This window comes from Dysidea avara, chromosome 9, assembly GCF_963678975.1.
Source record: "Dysidea avara chromosome 9, odDysAvar1.4, whole genome shotgun sequence".
NCBI classification, from domain to species: Eukaryota; Metazoa; Porifera; class Demospongiae; order Dictyoceratida; family Dysideidae; genus Dysidea; species Dysidea avara.
The window spans coordinates 24,082,423-24,099,372 of NC_089280.1; the positions used below are offsets into that span (position 1 = coordinate 24,082,423).

Genomic DNA, 16,950 nt, shown 5'->3' on the forward strand with positions numbered 1-16,950 from the left:
ATTGGTTAATTACCAAGTGACAAAATTGAATTCAAATACACAACGGATTTGTACAAAATATGCGAAATTCATGTTTATCTTGTTGTTTGTACCAGAGATTTAAAAAAGGATCTTGGGTTATTGAGAAGTTCTTGGGGTGGGCCAAATTCTTTGACTCTTCCTTTGTCCATAACTATAATCCTATCACTGTTATACACTGTTTCAATCCTGTGTGCTATAGTGATCACTGTGCTGTCTTCGAATTCAGTTCGAATAGTTTCCAAAATGGCTGCTGATGTTTGCAAGTCTACGTTAGCAGTTGCCTCATCAAGACAAACGACCTGGGATATAACTAGCTCTTAAACGTACAAATAACACACACACACACACATGCATGCATGCATGCACGCACCTTAGCTTTCCTCAGTAAAGCTCTGGCTAGACAGAACAATTGTCTCTCACCAACAGAGAATGATCTCCCTCTTTCACTGACTTCTACATCCAAACCACCTATTGGAAAAAAATAATATTAACCATGTAACTGAGCTACGGTATGAGATTGAGTTTTTGATAAGCACTAAAGATTAAGTCCTTCACTAACCATATGCCATCACAACATTTAGCACTATAGTGATAAGTAATTCAAGAAACTGATACAATTTCACACCTTAGTGTTGATAACACACATTCAATACTATTATGTAAACTATACTTGGTACAGTGGCAACACTGATATTCATGGTATGTAACATGTCGCTCAGCAGTTTTTGGCAAAATAGAAATTGTGTATGGCGATTTGCATTTATCAAAATTAAATCATATATGTACAGTGCGTATTATCAGTTTTCCGAGGGTGAAATTTATTTTATAGATAAATTAGATAGCTCACATGACTCAGATGCAACTTTTTAAAAAAACCTAGTTTTAATTGTTGCATAATGGCAACACGCAGAGGAGGCCGGAAGCATAATAAGTGCCACACTTTTGAGACTGTACAGTGGAATATAGTATTGAAGAAGGGCAACAGCATTGAATGGTGGCTGTGATACTTCTCTCTAACCTTCTTCAGTGAGGGATATTGCTGGTTTTATTCCTCTGAGAGCTTTCCCAGTCTTGTCTAATCTTGTAACAGGGTGCACGCCACTACAGCATTTATGGAGTACACCGTGTAGGATGACTTCTTGGGTGTCTATTCATACTATTTTCTTGAGTGGGACTCCTCTCTCCATCTTCCTCACTCATCAACAAAGATTTTACTGTATCCATGGCCTGGCAGGAGATCTCACATGATTTCTAGGTTGCCTAGGTATTAAAAAAAACTACCCTTTTTGGTGGAGTTTACTGGGGTTTAATGTGTCATTGCCATTTATCGTCATACTTCATCAATCAAAAGACATTTCAGTACCCAGGGAGTTCAATACGCTTTTCAACACAAAACCATTGGGCTCATGTGCACGCTTCCGACCTCCTCTGGACAACATGCAATTACCAACAATAAAAAAAGTCATTGATATAGAAAACAGTGACGTGGACAGGAATGAGAAACTAATTTTTAAGTTTGTGCGGCCCAACTGTAAACACCCCTGAGGTATTTACAGTTAGGCTACACAAAAGAGTCTTATAGGGTAAACTTGGTCAATATAGTTTCGCTACCATTACCACACATACCTATTCTCTCCACAGCACTATTCAAATGACATCTCCTTAGTGCATTCCAGATAGGGACATCGTCATGCTGGACAGATGGTACAACATTGTGACATGATAGAGCTCCTTGCTGGCCACAAATACATACAGTATACAGGTGGTAGTTTTCACGGATAAAAAGCAAATGGTAGACAGTGTGTAAGATTATTGCTATTATTAAAGTTATTCTAAGCAACTCACCCCTCCCCTTTCCCCTTCCAAGCCTCTGGCAGCTGTGAAACACAGCTATTGCCGTCCAGTAAACCAGCACTGCGATGCCTTGTGCACCACTCACACACTCGAGTCTTATGCAGGCATTTGCTTCCCCAGTTAACACCAGGTACGTACATTGATGTTACAGATGGGTGGACTGCTTCCCACACACACACGCACACGCACACACACACACACACACACACACACACACACACACACACACAAATACATACATGATCACTAACTTGATGTGAAGGATCCAGATTATCTCGTATTGTGCCACCAAACAAGAATGGATCTTGAGGGATGATGGCAAGGTGCATCCTGTGGTGAGCGAAACCAGGTGTAAGTGTACACAGAGTCAACCCACACACGCACACACTACGCACACACACACTACGCACACATACACTACACACACACACTACACACAGGGCCATATGCACAAATTACTGTTAATCCAACGTTCACTGGTGCTCAAAAACTGTTACATTACTGAGGATGTTGGATTATTGAAGTAATACATAAACAGAGTCTTATTGGTGCAGTAAATGGTGTCAGATTATAGAGGTGTCAGATTATAGAGGTGTCAGATTATAGAGGTGTCAGATTATAGAGGTGTCAGATTATAGAGGTGTCAGATTAGAAAGGTTTCACTGTACACACACACACACACACACACACATATACATGTACCACTGGCTACCTTAGTAGATGAAGTGATAAAGTTGATATGTCCACGTTATCAATCAAAATGAATCCTGACGTTAATTCCACCATTCTGAACAGTGCCTGGAAGAGACTTGACTTGCCTGCACCAGTACGACCCACCACACCAATCTGACAGGAGAACACCAGAATACTAAACACCACAATGTGTTGTTGTAACTCGTTCACCTTTTCTCCTCCATGGATCATGAATGAGACATCTTTGAGTGATGCAGGCAATCCACTCCTACGTCACAAGTACAAGTTACACACTACACAAATTATACAAATTTTGCTTTGGGATAATTTTCACAAATTTCCGAACAAAATATCATGATAATATACACTGGCATTTCACTACAAGCCAATACACAATACTTAGATCAGCCTGTGATAGCACATGACATTTAATATATAAAGTGCCCAAAAAGGCTAAAAAGCAGAAAATGCACCTCAAAGAACATTAATGTGTAAAATAACATGGACATCTTCCACACATCGTGGACTGGCAGAGTGTAAACACAGACAAGGACTTACCTGTATACCAGTACAACTAGTTTGAACTCCACTGATCCTGCTGATGGCCAACTAGGCATCTGAAACCAACACATATTGCAGTGAACTGTGTGTTTCACATAATGAGTTCACATGACGTGTTTGTACATTGCAATTGTGTACTAATGTCTACACCTAAAATGGCCAAGTTGATAAAAGAATGTGGTCTTCATTCTTGCTTACTAGGATAATAAAAAAGTTTGAAATCAAAGATAAATGACTGCAATGATTTTAAGGTCAATAAGGACGTATGATAGTGTGTTGTGTGGCCAAATACAGCTAGTGCAGATGCGCGACAGACAAGTGTGTTTTTACAGGAACCAAGAAAATGCTGTTTTCATGCATTCGTAGCTTAATAGTTCCCGACAGAAATTAACCAGTTTTGCTGTGGAAATTCCCTCAGGGTAGGGCACCTCCTATTCCAAATTTGAGTTGAATCCACCCAGCCATCACTGAATTCTAAGTTTGTCTTATTTTCTTATTTTTCTTCATCTTCACCTTCTTTATTCTTCTTTTCGCTCCACTCTCTATAACTCACGCGTGCTTTAGTCAATTGACTCCAAATTTGGAGGGCAGTAAGAGCATAATGCAGCAAATTTTACAGCCCAATTTTCATAGAGATTGAACTAAGAACAACAAAATTATGCAGGATTTTGAAAATTGCAAAAAACGATTAGTTTTCACACCTACAGGGCAATCCACTTGACAGAATAACTTGAAAATCAGTCTGTAAATGAAGTTACTATCGTAGTGCAAACCTTTTGTGGTTTGAAAGTACTGGGAGTATTAGCTAAGGAGATATAAAGCAAAACTAAACATGTGAATCAAGATACTCTAGTCACTGAGAAGTAATAAAAACATGTGCAAAAAACGTTGGAAAAATGTGCCAGGTTTCAAACCAGGGACCTCCACACCTATATACCCATGCCCTTACCACTCCGCCACTGTTGTTAGTTGCTCACCTCACTTTATAAATGAAAGTTCCGGTTTAGTACACTAGAATCAGTGGAAATTCTATATACATTGTATTGAAGTGCTCAGAAAAAGTGTGTGCTCAATTAGAGTACTACAAAATAGCCTATATCAATTGTGTCATGCGGCCAAGTACAGCTGGTGTGGGCAGGCGGCATACTCATTTTACGGAACCAAGAAAGCACCATTCATGTATCCATAGCTTATAGTACTTGAACGGTAATTAATCATTTCTGCTGTGGAAACTTCTTCATCTCACATGAGTCGAATCTGCCCAGCTATCTTCACGCCTTCAAAATTCGGTTCTTCATAATACATATAGCCACACAGTCTTCGATGATTCCTGTAGTAAAGGGGGAAAAAGTTCAAAGGCAAGTTAAAAGGAAGTGTCAAGGCCAACCGTAAGCTGGCTTTAGAACTTGCAATTACAAAAAGAAGTGAAATCCGCACAAAAACAGCAAGCTGTGAAAAAAGGTGCGGCCTTAAAAAGCCTGGGTGAAAAAAGTTGTGAAATCAAAAGTGGTGGCCAAGAAATGGCTACAATGAGCTAATAAAGTTTAATAATGCAGCCATTATTAAAATTTATTAGCATTAACATCATTGCAGCCATTTCTTGGCCGCCACTTTTGATTTCACAACTATTTTTACCTAAAAGCTGTATCTTTTTTGCAGCTTACTGTTTTTGTGCAGATAACACTTTACAGCAAGAAGGCCCCGGCAAACAGTATAAGTGACTGTTCTATTAGGGTAGTTGAATGGAACTCTCTGCATATAAATGAATGGGCTTCATTTATCCGAACAAATTCACTTATCTGGATATTTTTAAGATTAAACTGGCACACAGGTGTTTGGATAATGGAGGTATTACTGTATTAGAATATGTAGATTACATGTTTACCCCAAGGTGTCCAGAACACAGAAGTTCTATATGTATATGCCAAGTGGTTGCACAGCAGTTGTCTACAAGTTCCACTAATACACACACTGGGTGAGTTCCATACCTGTCTAATGCCTCCTTGTTGTTCAGAGGGTACTCCTCCAATGTACTGACACATCCTCTCAACACTGACCATCTGTTTCTCTGTCTCTGTGAACGATGTGACCACACCCGACAACAGGTTGGTTACTGAGAGAGCATATGAGATGGCAAGCCCCACCAACCCTAGTGTGAACACAAACATTTGTTAACTGCAAAAATAAGACACACACAAATTTCAAAATCTCCCTCCAAAAAGTTTAAGAGTAGAAACACACCTGGGTCAACACTGTTTAAGTGATGCTCCAAAACTGCCGTGAAAGCAACACCAGTTACCATAGCAACACCTAGCATCTGTAGCCATGAGCTCAACCACTGTGATGCAGCATAACCTGTGATGTACATATGACAATGTAAAATCACTAAAACAACTTCCATCCTCACCTCCAAAGTTTGCTCTTTGGTTGATTTCTAGGCGGGATTGATTCTCATCGGCAAAACGTTCTGATTCTCTCATTGCTCGAATAACAGGAAGACCATTAAGTGACTCAGAGAAGTGAGCATAAATTGGAGACAGGGTCACTGTTGATAATCGTTTTAATTCCCTGTGGTTAAGAAATAGTATTGGTATGTGTGTGTGTAGCATTGTGTGTGCCATCAATGGGTAAACTGGTTTTAACTCAGGAAAGCAAAATTGTCCATGTCTCACACAATGGGTGTGGGACTTCGAGTGCCCATACTTTCACTTGTGAGGATGCCTATTGCAGGGGCACTGCGGAAGGTAAGATATGTGCAGCCCAAAATGACTCCAGTTAGTACGTGGGTGGCCCAGTCAACCGGCCCAGTTAGGTGCTATCGTTTACACAGCAGACAAGGGTTTGTTTTTTGTGTGTGCATTATACAGTGTAGGTGAATCAATTTAACAAGACACAAGTCACTACACACCTGGAAGTTCTCCTGTAGTAACGTTGGATATGATAATACAATACCACAATCGGTACCAACAGAACAGTGAACCATGGCAAGCCATAACATGTCACAGCAATAGTCCCCACTACTGCATACACCTGGGCCAGCAGGATGTTCAGTATGAATGGAAGAGAGTCATCAACAGTGTACTGTAGGGAGAGTAGCAATACAAACTGGATAAGCACATGTGATCAGGTAGGGACATTGATAAACAATAAATCTACAAAGAATTGTATTAAAATCTTACAGCACAAGAAGATTTGGTGGGACAAAAAGAAAAAGAAAATCATCATTGATTCTACCCCAGACTTTAAAAGTTGCTAAATTCCAAGTTTTAAAGATCTATCACTTCCTGCCAAACTCAACCATTACACTATGTACGCCACACTTACCAAATCTGATGAAAACCTGTTCACAATTCTTCCAATCTACAAGGACACACACACAAACAGTCGAACAGATGTACACATTTCAGACTTGCTCACTGGATTTGTGTCAAAAAATGTCACTGAAGCCTTCAAGATGCTATTGAGTAGTTTCTTGTGTAGCAATGTGGCTGCCCTGATGCCACCATAGGCATATAGGAATGCTCGGAAAAGTGTGAACACCTGAAAAGGTAATGACATTTTACTAGGAATTTTATATTAAAGTGTCCCTGAGGTGATTTCAGGGGGGACATCTCACAGAATTAGCAGCTGCTAGTCCTCCATAGATACCGAGATAGAAAGCCAAGTTGTCCTCAGCTGATGTGATGTTGATGAATGGGTAGGAGCCTCCGATTGTATCTGTGTAGGGGAAGTCCCCTTGAGTGGGTGGTGAGGTGGTGACCCATGAGAGGTTGTTGTGCACATGAAGATTCTTGTGGGTGTGGCTGATCCAGTAAGCTAACCACCAATCAGATATGTTCCTTGAGGCTATAATGTACAAAATTACACCAGTAACATTTCATTAAATATGTTGTATGTGGCATGCAACACACACACACACACACACACACACACACACACACACACACACACACACACACACACACACACACACACAACACACACTACGCACACCTTGCATTAAAAACAACGACAGCAATATCATTGGTGCTAAAATAGTGCCAACAGCAAACCAGTAGGACCGGTAAACACTAAACGCTACAACTCCAACATCTTTTTCCTCCTCCTTCACTAGTTCACCATCTGAATAAGGAACCAACAAGTCACACATCAACCATCATGGCTACCTCACCATCATCCTTATCCTTGACCTTCGCTGTCAAGGGATCCTCCTCTCCAGCAGAAGATTGAGTTTTCTGCAAAAAAAATGGATGCATATTATTGTTAAATACCTACTACATCAAGAGTGTCATGCACTGACTGTTTTATCACAGTGTTTTTTAATGACTGTAGCAAGCAATCACATATGGAACAGTAAAGTAAATCAATAATCTTACAGAAGAGCACAGTAGCAATAAAATATTTACTAGTGATCACCTGGACTTGTGTGCAATTCTCACTAATAAACAAGTCTACTAATACACCATTCAAAAGCAGCACAGTAGGATCCAGGAACTGCATAATGACGGTATCGATATATGTTGCACACACATGGATCAGAAATACGGATATAAAATGTATTACAAATGGTATACAGTCCTTGTAATACAATGTCACAATGTTATATGGATTTGGTAGTGGAGAGTGGAGACTAGTGTAGAATAACACGATTCTCTCAGTTGCAGAACGTTTGAAACATATAGGGTCTTTTTGTCAAGCAGTAGTGTCTTGGTATCATTCCCACAGTTGTTTTGTTGTTGGGTGTTGCGTAGTTTAACAGTTAACTACGCTGTTTGTGGTTAGTATGTTGCTCTGGTATGTTTGTGTAGGGTATCTCTTACTAGGATGGTGAAAGAAAGGATAGCCACTCAATTTAAAGAACATAACTGTGTTTTATTTCTTTAGCTATTAAAACCTGATGTAGGATAAGTTAATATTGAGTGGATGAAGCATGAATGTAATGGAATGTTTGTGTAGGCAAATCATGGAAGTGGGAGCGTGTGTACTTACACATGCTTGACATATGTGAAAGAGCAGTAATTGCTTTGTTTCTTTAGCAACACAACATGGTGAGTTGGCATCGTGTGAAGCTATACCACAGTGAAACGTTATGACAACTATGCACCTGGCAAAAAACATTGTCTTACTCTGCATAAATGGCTAGTTTCACCAAGACTTTATTACAAGGAATGTTTCACCATTTTTTGCAATTTACGGAGTCGTTTCCAATCCAATCTATATGCAACATAATTATCCATGGTATCGATGTTATACTATGTGTCATTCCTCACCCACATGCAATGGAAAAAAGAAAACTGATCTGGCTGCACGAGATTATAACAGAACAACCAGTGGGTGATTCAGATTTGAACAAAATAACACCATAATGCTAAGAGATATATAACTCTCAATAAACCTAACTTGTTTGTTACAAACTCTTGAAAGCCTATATCTGTGAAGACAAACACCAAGCTCACAATTGCAGTGGTCCCATCAATATTGGTATCACTACACAGTAAAACATTACTCTCAAATACATGCAAACAGAGCCAACCTGTTTTACAGGGCCAACTTAGAAGCATGATGAACTTGTTTTACAAGACTAACCTGTTTAGGGTCAGATTCTAGGTCCACAGTGGCCTCCTTGTTACCCTCCTCTGCAGCTACCAATGGTAACACTGCTGATGGTTGTCCACAGTACTTTAGAGTGCCGTTGTCAAAGACAACCACAGTGTCAGCTTCTTGTAGGTAGTTAACATGATGTGTACACAATATCCTGAAATGACATTGTGGGGTCACCATTATCCAAACAAATACATAAACAAAGTGTCCAGATAAGTGAACTTGTTTGGACCACTTTGTTCAACTACTCTAACAGAACAAACACCTGTTGACCAAATATTCTCAGTCACTTCTTGTTCTAGATAAATCAAAAGCTCTGGGTCCCATTAGTACTGTAGTTGTTTACCACTAAAATGCCATTCAAAGCCTTTACACAGTCACTGCTATGTAGGCTACAACAGCAGCCCCATGAGTTCATTTGTATATGTATACAGTTTATTGTAGTTGTTAAGTACAACAAAATACTTAATAATTATTCGCTATTTGTTAAAATACAGCAAGATCTGTGTACAGATAATTCTGAAGGGGAGGGAGTTTCACTAGCTGCAAAAAGATTCTTTTTAACCAACAGACTGTTCGGTTAGAGTTGTCCACCCGACTGCTTTATTAGAGTATTTTGATTGCTGTCATTAAATTGCACTAAAGCATTCCTTTATGCAATTAGAAGTACGTGTTGTTCCATTAGTGTGTAAAAATTTAAATGAATTTCCTGGAGCCTCTGAACCCCCCAGGTGTTCCCCTGGTATACACTCTTGTTTGTACTCACCTTGTCTTTCCTTGCAGTAGGCCCATGATACAGTGTGTGTACAAATGATTGGCAACGTGTACATCTACTGCTGCTATGGGATCATCTAATAGGTACACCAGCTTGTCCTTATATGGAAGAAAAGAGCTTGTGTATTACACATTGGTTACATCATCATAGTGGTCACCTGATATACTGCACGTGCTAGTGAGATCCTGGCCTTTTGCCCTCCACTGAGAGTGACGCCATTTTCTCCCACCTCTGTCATGTCCCCTGCTGGCAGAATCTGCAAGTCCTATAGAATAATAGTTACAATGTACAACAAAAATCAAAACAAGGCCCTTTATTTAACTGCTGCTTCATGGTCTCACTAACCCAGTCAACCTGTGTGTGTACAACTCAGGTGCTATGACTGGTAACCTTTCCTGGGGGCAGGACTAGTACTCCAAAGGAGATTTACCAAGTCTCACAGGAGAAGGCGTAGGCTCCCAAAATCCCACCTGGACCTTCACCCGTATATGTGAGGCATGGACAGGACCTAGGATTAGGGTTAGGGTAAGAACAAACTGAGTGAAGTTTTCCATACTCAAGGAAAAAATGAGCACTGAACTTGGTTAAGTTATAACTACTACTATATCTACACAATTGACCAACCAACAAAACACCCTAATAATACACACACTCACTGGTTCCAATGCACAGGCCTTGATTATGGCAAAATACTTTTCAGGAATAAATGGCATTCCAAACAATATATTATCTCGTACAGTAGCATTTTGTATCCATGACTCCTAAATACATTTCAACCGTTAGACAAACTCTACAAGAAGAAGCCAAACTAACCTGTGTAGCTAGTCCAAACCCTTCACTGAGTCTAGCCACATACACCTGTAGTAATAAAGAAATCACATAGTGGTCACATGGACATCACATCCCAGTTCAAATATTGCACATGTACCGTGCATGTTACATGCAACCTACAGGATCTCCTATACATGCATGTTATTGTTATCAGTGTTAACATACAACATGCATGGATTTCAGACACTTTTCCTACATGTTACATGCATGTAACATGAATACTAACATGCATGATTGTGTCAACATGTATGTCATAACATGTACTGATACCCAAAACTGACATACATGATTTATGCCGTTATTATGGTTACTGCTACTGCTACGTGTATATCTAATGGCTACCACCCTGCTATGTGAAGCATTACTGACTACTTGGGAACACCTACAGTATGTAGAACACATACACACACAACAGCTTTGACTTACCAAACTATTCCTCACTATTGTATAAAGTTTCAATTTGTATTTGACCAAGTGTCAGTTTTCATAGTGGTATTCTACATGCACCATGCCAACATGCATGTACCCCTCACTATAACATACATGTTGTATGATACATGCACCTCACATAATGTAACATGTTACAGCAAACATGCATGGAGGTTGCATGGTACATCATGCACAAATTTTGAGCTGGGATGGTGATCACATGCGCTACACACCTCTCCCTGTGTGATGCTCATCTCTGCAGTAATGGCAGCCAACAAGGAGCTCTTTCCACTACCAACCTTACCAATAACACCAACAAATTGTCCCTGCCATAAAACAGAACAGACAATCAATCCACACACTACTACACAGCTCCCTAACCGGTAGAATTGTCAGTGATATATCAGAGAGAGACCAAGGACGAGTTACTTCTTTAGTGGCATCAGTAGTGATGCCATCAGAGGACGTGGATCTCTTTTGACGTCTCCATGAGAAGTGACTATCACACAATATGATGTCAGCAGGACCTGTTGTTAATAATAGCTCTAGGGTGACCTTTATAACCACCGAATATTATGTAGAGAAAAAATATGTGGAACTTTTATTTAAAATGTCTGAAAAAGTAACCATAATGTTCCTAGGAAGCATAGAATCAAAGAAATTAACTCTCTATGGTTCAAAATGTTAACAAATGGCTACACATCAAAAAGGCAAATTTTCATATTTCCCAACTGTAGGGATTTTTAAATGGGCAGTTCAGAAAGGCACCATTTTGTTATTCAGAGAACAACTAAGACAACAAGTTACACTATATTCAAAACACAATCCTTGTTTCATACCGTCAGTACAATTAGGTGGTTTAGTCATGGTGTAGTAGTGTAACAGGTTTTGTGTCTCCATTAACAAGAATGACTGTATCCTCTTCAAAGACACTCTAGCCTCCATTAACCCATTAATCACCCATGGGAAGGCGTTCAGTGGTCCAATGAGAATATTGAACAATGCTATACTGGTGAACACCTGTATTTATATAGAAAAGAGAAAAGGTTAAAAATTCAAAGAGATTTAGTGCTAGAAATATACAGCAAGAAGCAAAGACATTTTTAGTATGCCATCAGTAGCCTTCTTATTACATATGTACAGTATGATCAGCCTAGAAAAGGCTGCTGGAGGATAGCATTTCAAAACAGGACAAACTCTAATATACGTATAACATTCAACTACCAATAACAAGGAACTATGAACAACCAATGAATGAGGTTCACTCTTGCATATTCAACCTGTTTGCTATGTCATTTAAACTGTTCAACACTAAATGGATACTCAGTATAGCCCCACTGTCCATAACTCACTATAAAATACAATGCAACCCCTACACAACCTACACACATGATCACCTTGGCTGCAGTTAGTTTGTTGCCAAATGCCACATAAGTTGAAAATGTCAAGATAGAGATCAATACTGGAGTGGTAGCCCAGAAGTAGACACAGAGTGCATCAAGGTATTTCCTGCCCTTGAGTTTGTCTAATTCTTTTGACCTGTAGAATAATCCAAACCTATAATACTCACTCAGCATGTGTGTGTGTGTGTGTGTGTGTGCGTGCGTACATACATGTGTGTGCATGCGTACATACATGTGTGTGCATGCGTGTGTGTGTGTGTGTGTGCGTACATATGATCATGCTATAGGTCTAAAATGTCATCTATATTTATGTACTTATACCACAACAATATTGCACTGTCTAAACCAAGAGTCACTATTTATTATTATGAACTATTTTGTCTAAACTATCTAGTTTAAATAGATTTCAAATTTCATCCATACCTGTACTGATCAACTTTCTGTGAGAACACATTCTCCCATGCCCACAATTTGATCACTCTTATTCCGTGAAGTATTTCACTCATCAGCTGCACACGACCATCTTTCTGTGTCATCATCTCGTTGCTCAACTTGCCTATCTTCACCGCCAGCCATCGGTTGATCGGGATCAGCAACAGAGTAAACAGCAGTCCAGCCAAGAATGCCTTCCCGACCTACACCAATACAACATACACACCGACAAATTGTATAATTTTGAAAGGACAACCTGGACAAGACGACTTTTGTGAAATGCAAGAAATCTTGTAAACTCTTAGATGAAGCTTTAAAAGCTTTTTTCCACATGATGAAAGCTTTATCCATCAAGCCACACTGCATAAAAGCAACTTTGCAAGGTACAGTGAAACTAATTTAAAAAAAAGGATATGTATTGATCTACTTTAAAATGCCATTTCCTACAAATTGAACGTTGTAATGAAACTACCAGCTTAACAGTCATGAATACACCAGGTATCACCAAATCAAAAACAACAACCTACAATAGCAAGACCTTAAAAATGTACAGCATGAAGTCACTAGTAAATTTTGTGCTAATCTTGAAAATCAGCCCCACCCCTTTACAATCACATGAGCAACATACCTGCTGGTACAGAAGATATAAGGACACAGCTATCTGGAATGGGAGACTCCAGAATTGGTGAAAACTTGGACAGAAGTTGACAATTCGGTCAGTGTCAGTACTCATGAAGTTGACAACCTGTGAAAGGAAAGAAACTACATTTCTGACATTTAACTACTATATTAGGACAACATGCTGTGAATTTCCTTATTGGTGAGGTGCCCTACTTTAGGATCTAATGGTGCATACACTACAGCAAGGAACAATTAAACACTCGTAACAGCTAGGCATCTGAGGTGACATCAAAAATTGCAAGCTACAGAAAGGCACTGTACCTAAGTACTACTTCTTTGAAGTTACTTTGCTTTGGTTAAAATACTGAGTGCATACAAGGAGCTAATAGAAAAATGTGGGTTGGTGTCAGTGTGCAGTGTGGGTGTACACTAATATCTTATTGAGTTAGGTGTCGAATTAACAGGAGGTTTCTTCGCTGATAAGACAACACAGCAAACTCTGTTTGCCATCTTCCAAAGAGAAGCATGATCAAGTGTCCTGAATATCATCAAGGTGGCCACAGTTTTTTGACAGAGTTCTACTCCAGTACACTACAGTACATCCCACATGTAGCCTCAAACATGCAGCCAGATAATTTTCAATACCTTATTCACGACCAATCCGTCATTTCCCTTACTATAAGGATTTATTACCATTCTAACTTATATGAAAACTAGGATCTATATTGAAAAACTAAACCCCACACTCACTTCTCCTGTGCTGAACTGAGATAACTCAGTGGAGCTAACATGAAGAGCTTTATGGTAGACTGCAGTGATGATGGCCGCCCTGACCTTCATACCAACCTTGTTGATCTAGTAGAAAAAGCACACACAAAATACCATGAAAATTATCTCATTAAGGCTAGGCTGAATAATAGGGCAAATGAAATGTTAACTCTGTTGAGAAAAAAATCCACTTTTAATGTTTAGCTGTTTTTCAGGATTCAGTTCAACTTGTACATACTATAGTCAGTTCGTAAAAGAAAAAAAACTGACATAAATGTTTACAGGTGCCTTGCAAAGTGCCTTTTGTTTCAAAAATTAAATACTGACATCCACAAGTTCAAAAAAAAATTTTTTGAGAACATGCCCAATTATCCAGAAATTTTCATGAAAACAGAAAACATTAGCACATGCTACCAATGGTACATATGTGGTGAAAATTTGACAGACTGACAAAACTTTGAACCCTAACAGGCTAATTTTCCACCACACGAACACTACAGGACATTATGAATAAAGTGAGGTAGCAAGTTAGTGTGTCATAAAGAAGATAGCCCCTGCATAATAGGGTATTCCCTGATACACCAGACAATAATGAATTGGAGTATACAATAGCTGCAATAACACACTATACAAGCAAAGAAATTGAAACTAACTGTACATGTAATAAATACATACGTACATGCATATCAATGAATACCTCATAGGTAAAATGTAAATTGAGCAATGCCCCTAGAAACGTGGTAAAAAACAGTCCAGCTGCATAACAATAACCATGGAATTCTGGCTCCTAAAAGAAAAAAATAAATCACTTTAAATATATTACATGGGACTCACATTGTTGTTTTCCATGAAAGAGACTAATGCATGAAGTAACAGGGGCCCAGAAAATCCAAGTAGATCAGTGCAAAGTCTTAGTATTCCAAGTGGATAATAGTGCCAGCCAAATGCTTTATTAAGAGCCCGAAACAGGGTAATCGGTCGCTCTATTTCCCCAGCTCGAAGTGTGGACAAATTACTGTACAAACTACAACGATCTACTTCTTCATCATCTTTATCATCTTTAAGTAATGTGTCCCGAACTCCTGTGTTCTCTGAATACACTTGGTATGAATTCTCTTGTATGGATGGCACCATTCTAACTGCTGAAGGATTGGGGTCACTCTCTCTTACAATACCAAATAAAATTCTGTGAAACTTATTTCGGATGTCTTCAGTATTTAAAGATCTCGGCAAAGGAGGTAAATCCTCTGGCTTTTCCAGTCTTCCTAGCGACCCCTTCACCATTAAAGGGTGCACCCAGTAGAAGAATAAACGTGATAGACCATTAGCATTATCTTCCTGTGCCTCTTCGAGAGTGGATGCGGTCACTTCAACATCGTCAGTTGGAATTGCTCCATAGCTGCTGAAATCTCCACTGACACTGTACGAGCTACTAGATGAGATTAAACTCCTTCTCATTTCTTGCCCTTCAAAATGGTTGCCCATATAATATGGCAGTTTGATATCCCGATAACCTTCAACTTTATTGACAGGTACAACTATTGTTAGTGCGTACAAACATTGCAGTGAAAAGTTTACATAAACACACACTTCAAACCAAATGTTGAAATAAACTTCTTCGTATCTTTCATAGTTGCCGGGATGGTCGTGATGTCGTAAGTAAGTACGAAATTTAAAGCAGGAGCTAATGGCTGTAAGGAACCACAAAGTATTGAGGGTATATGAACCATGTCCGTAATATCTGATAGAGGAAGATAGCACAACTACACAACCTGCATGAGTCAGCCACGTCACTATGACGATTGAGGCTGACAGAGTAATAGAATTCGGTCTCTCTGACCAGTGGAATAGCGACACCACCAGTCCAGCAACTGAATTGAGCGCCAAAATTAAGCAAATCACCACACGTATTAGTAATACAATTGGACGACGCTTCCTCTGTAAGCTGGTATACATCCATGTTGTGTAGAAGCCACTTGCCATGGCAAACAACAAGCTAGTTATAGACACCAAGGCTACATTTTGTAGACACAGTCCAAAATCAGCTTCACCCCACCATATGAATGACGTGTTGTGACTTGAGGTACAATAACACAATTGGTCTATGAAATTTCTCATCTTCTACACAGTTCTAGCTTCCGCGTAGCAACCAGGCGACAGGGTTGGGTAAGTTGCAACCCCTACTCGACGCCGATCAAAAGTTTCGAGTATGGGTTTTGGACAAAATTTTTGCCACAATCGAACATTTCTGGCCCTGCGCGGGAAATTATTACACCTTATTTTAAACGGAATATGAAGCGAAAGTACAACAGGACGATTTTGCGGCGTCGAATTAAGAGTCAATTCAATCGCAACATGATGTTATCAAAAACAGTGGATGTTGGGGTAGGTTGGCATTATATGGAAATACAGTGGTCCCTATGGTTGCAACACTGCAGGTATTCCTGTGTTATGTACTGAAGCTAAAACAGATAGCACTATTGGCGAGACACAGAGCGAATATCGACAGACAAGCTGTGATATCAGCTAGCCACATTAAAGGAGCATTAAAAGTGAGCACTTTCTATTTGTAATGAACCATATACTATACATATACACCACAGGATGAATTGTACAGAGCAAGTCAATTGTAACAAAGTGAAGTGCAACTTCTAGAGTGCATCTCTAACCCAGATCAATACCTGTTTATCACTGAGCAAAATGTTTATTGTACCAGTAATTATTCCCATCAGTAGCTAGTATAAAGGAGGGTGTAATAATATCATGACATCTGCATGAGTGAGGACTTAGCACCATATAGCTATCTTCCTTACATGTGGCTATGCAGCAACATTTCATCTGCTATATTTTAATACAAGAGTATGTCAGTTTAGTCCTGGCATGTGATAACTGCAGTCCATGCTGTAAGGAGTTGAAACAGTACAAAACATTTTGATGGCAGAAACATAGAGGCCAGTCTGA

The 16,950-nt window shown here is 39.4% G+C and overlaps 1 protein-coding gene and 1 long non-coding RNA gene across 2 annotated transcripts; one reads left to right on the forward strand and one right to left on the reverse strand.

Annotated features, from left to right (window-relative positions):
* Positions 1-5: 5 nt before the first annotated feature.
* LOC136266868 (ATP-binding cassette sub-family C member 10-like) lies at positions 6-16,211 on the reverse strand. Its single transcript, XM_066061890.1, has 30 exons — positions 14,824-16,211; positions 14,687-14,776; positions 13,972-14,076; positions 13,229-13,345; positions 12,592-12,803; positions 12,163-12,304; positions 11,605-11,785; positions 11,147-11,292; positions 10,999-11,091; positions 10,319-10,363; positions 10,162-10,266; positions 9,663-9,770; positions 9,497-9,603; positions 8,716-8,884; positions 7,301-7,364; positions 7,123-7,251; positions 6,746-6,975; positions 6,547-6,669; positions 6,454-6,489; positions 6,038-6,210; positions 5,537-5,697; positions 5,371-5,484; positions 5,118-5,278; positions 3,127-3,185; positions 2,779-2,836; positions 2,588-2,721; positions 2,127-2,205; positions 1,648-1,714; positions 392-489; positions 6-320 (listed from the first exon to the last, which is right to left on the reverse strand). Exons 1-30 carry the CDS (start codon positions 16,105-16,107, stop codon positions 75-77), a joined length of 4,836 nt encoding a protein of 1,611 aa, XP_065917962.1. The 5' UTR covers positions 16,108-16,211; the 3' UTR covers positions 6-74.
* LOC136266877 (uncharacterized) lies at positions 16,199-16,750 on the forward strand. Its single transcript, XR_010706338.1, has 3 exons — positions 16,199-16,374; positions 16,428-16,541; positions 16,593-16,750. It is a non-coding gene; the product is annotated as an uncharacterized lncRNA (long non-coding RNA).
* The last annotated feature ends 200 nt before the right edge of the window (positions 16,751-16,950 follow it).

What these genes read in the sequence shown, in the direction of transcription:
- LOC136266868 (XM_066061890.1), bottom strand. Translation starts at nt 16,107, where the DNA reads ATGAGAAATTTCATAGACCAATTGTGTTATTGTACCTCAAGTCACAAC. An exon ending in CTCAGTTCAGCACAGGAGAA is followed by an intron (nt 13,346 to 13,971) that starts GTGAGTGTGGGG and finishes TTCCTTTCACAG; the next exon opens with GTTGTCAACTTCATGAGTAC. An exon ending in GGTTTGGACTAGCTACACAG is followed by an intron (nt 10,267 to 10,318) that starts GTTAGTTTGGCT and finishes AAATGTATTTAG; the next exon opens with GAGTCATGGATACAAAATGC.